Genomic DNA, 1,353 nt, shown 5'->3' on the forward strand with positions numbered 1-1,353 from the left:
GTTGTAAGGACGACAAGGGCTACACTTGCCTCCATTATGCTGCAGCGTGTGGACATTTAGATATGGCGTCCTTATTGCTTGGACAAGGGGCGGATATCCATACGTCTGACAAGGTATATCATTGGTTATCCTTACTTGCTTGTATTAACTACGTCTCTTTTGTTCGGCGCCGTAGCAAAGTGGTTAGTTTGCCTGAATATTACCCAACGGTAATGGGTTCAATAAGGCTAGTCGTTGCAACGCTCGTGGGGGGCGTATGCTGTGTACAGTTAAACCAACGAGTAAAACTTTTATGTATTCGGATTTCAAGGCAATGATAAATTGGTTTGTATTCGCTCTTTTTTAAAAAGATAATATAAGAAAACCAGAATTGAAATGTATATATATACTGTTGCTCTCAGGCATATTTATTTGTGTTTCGACTCTACAAGCAAGAATTTTGCAAACCAACGTTTCGACGTCCCGTTCGGTCGTCTTTATCAGGATGAAATGATAATCAAAAATTTTGAAATGTTTCTTTACAAATAGATGGGCATGACACCTTTGCACCTCGCTGCAAAATCCGGATCATTAAAAATGGTAAAGTTATTAAAACAAGCTGGTGCTTCAACAAGTGAAGAGACGAAACACGACCGCAGGACTCCTATACAGTTCGCCGCTTCTGGAAGGCATTACGTAAGTGAATAGTTTAACGCTCATGTAATTTGCTATTCAGTTATATTTCCCACAGAGCAATACGTGGTAACTTGTTGTTGTGAGGTGTAAGAAACAAACACTCGGTTATAACGACCGAGGATAAAGCAAGTTACATTCTGCATTCATTCACTAATTACATTCAAGTGTCGGAACAGGATAACGTTATCTTTAGTTAGTGATGGATGGAATCAGATTTATCATCAGTGTTGATTGATACAACATTTAGGATTCCACATTTTTTAGTTACTTCAGAGTATATTTATTATTTTCGTTTCTCTAGGACTAACTTTGTCTTTAGTAAAAAGATGCCAAAAAGAGTTGATTGCTGATAGATATTATCTTTCAAGAGAATTGAACATTTTTCATTTGCATTAGACAGAGCATTTAATATATTTTCTTGTTTCCAGGACGTCGTCAGCTATTTGTTAAAGAGCGAGCACGACACGCACAAACTCATGGAGGATAAGTCATTTGTATGCGACATGATGTTAGTTGCCAAATCACCATCTTCCCATAAAGATAGACCAATGTCGTCCTACTCTGGCGGAAGATCTCTTCCGGACCTTTCAAAAAACATGGATATTTTAGAAGAGTTTGTCCTTGCGTCTTCTGCTCCTATAGAAGTTGCTGCCAAGCTTTCCAGAGCGTTTATGACCT

General features: G+C 38.4%; 1 protein-coding gene across 1 annotated transcript in view; it reads left to right on the plus strand.

The window, feature by feature from the left end:
* The window catches only part of LOC108950807 (ankyrin-3-like), a gene marked incomplete at its 3' end in the record, with an annotated part of 3,070 nt that extends 1,728 nt beyond the window's left edge, over positions 1 to 1,342 (plus strand). Inside the window, exons 6-8 of the mRNA XM_018816878.2 lie at positions 9 to 113; positions 529 to 675; positions 1,104 to 1,342. Coding sequence (XP_018672423.2) covers positions 9 to 113; positions 529 to 675; positions 1,104 to 1,342 — 491 coding nt within the window. The remainder of the gene's footprint in view (positions 1 to 8; positions 114 to 528; positions 676 to 1,103) is intronic.
* Positions 1,343 to 1,353: the final 11 nt, after the last annotated feature.

The sequence above is a fragment of the Ciona intestinalis genome, unplaced genomic scaffold (assembly GCF_000224145.3).
Source record: "Ciona intestinalis unplaced genomic scaffold, KH HT001034.1, whole genome shotgun sequence".
NCBI classification, from domain to species: Eukaryota; Metazoa; Chordata; class Ascidiacea; order Phlebobranchia; family Cionidae; genus Ciona; species Ciona intestinalis.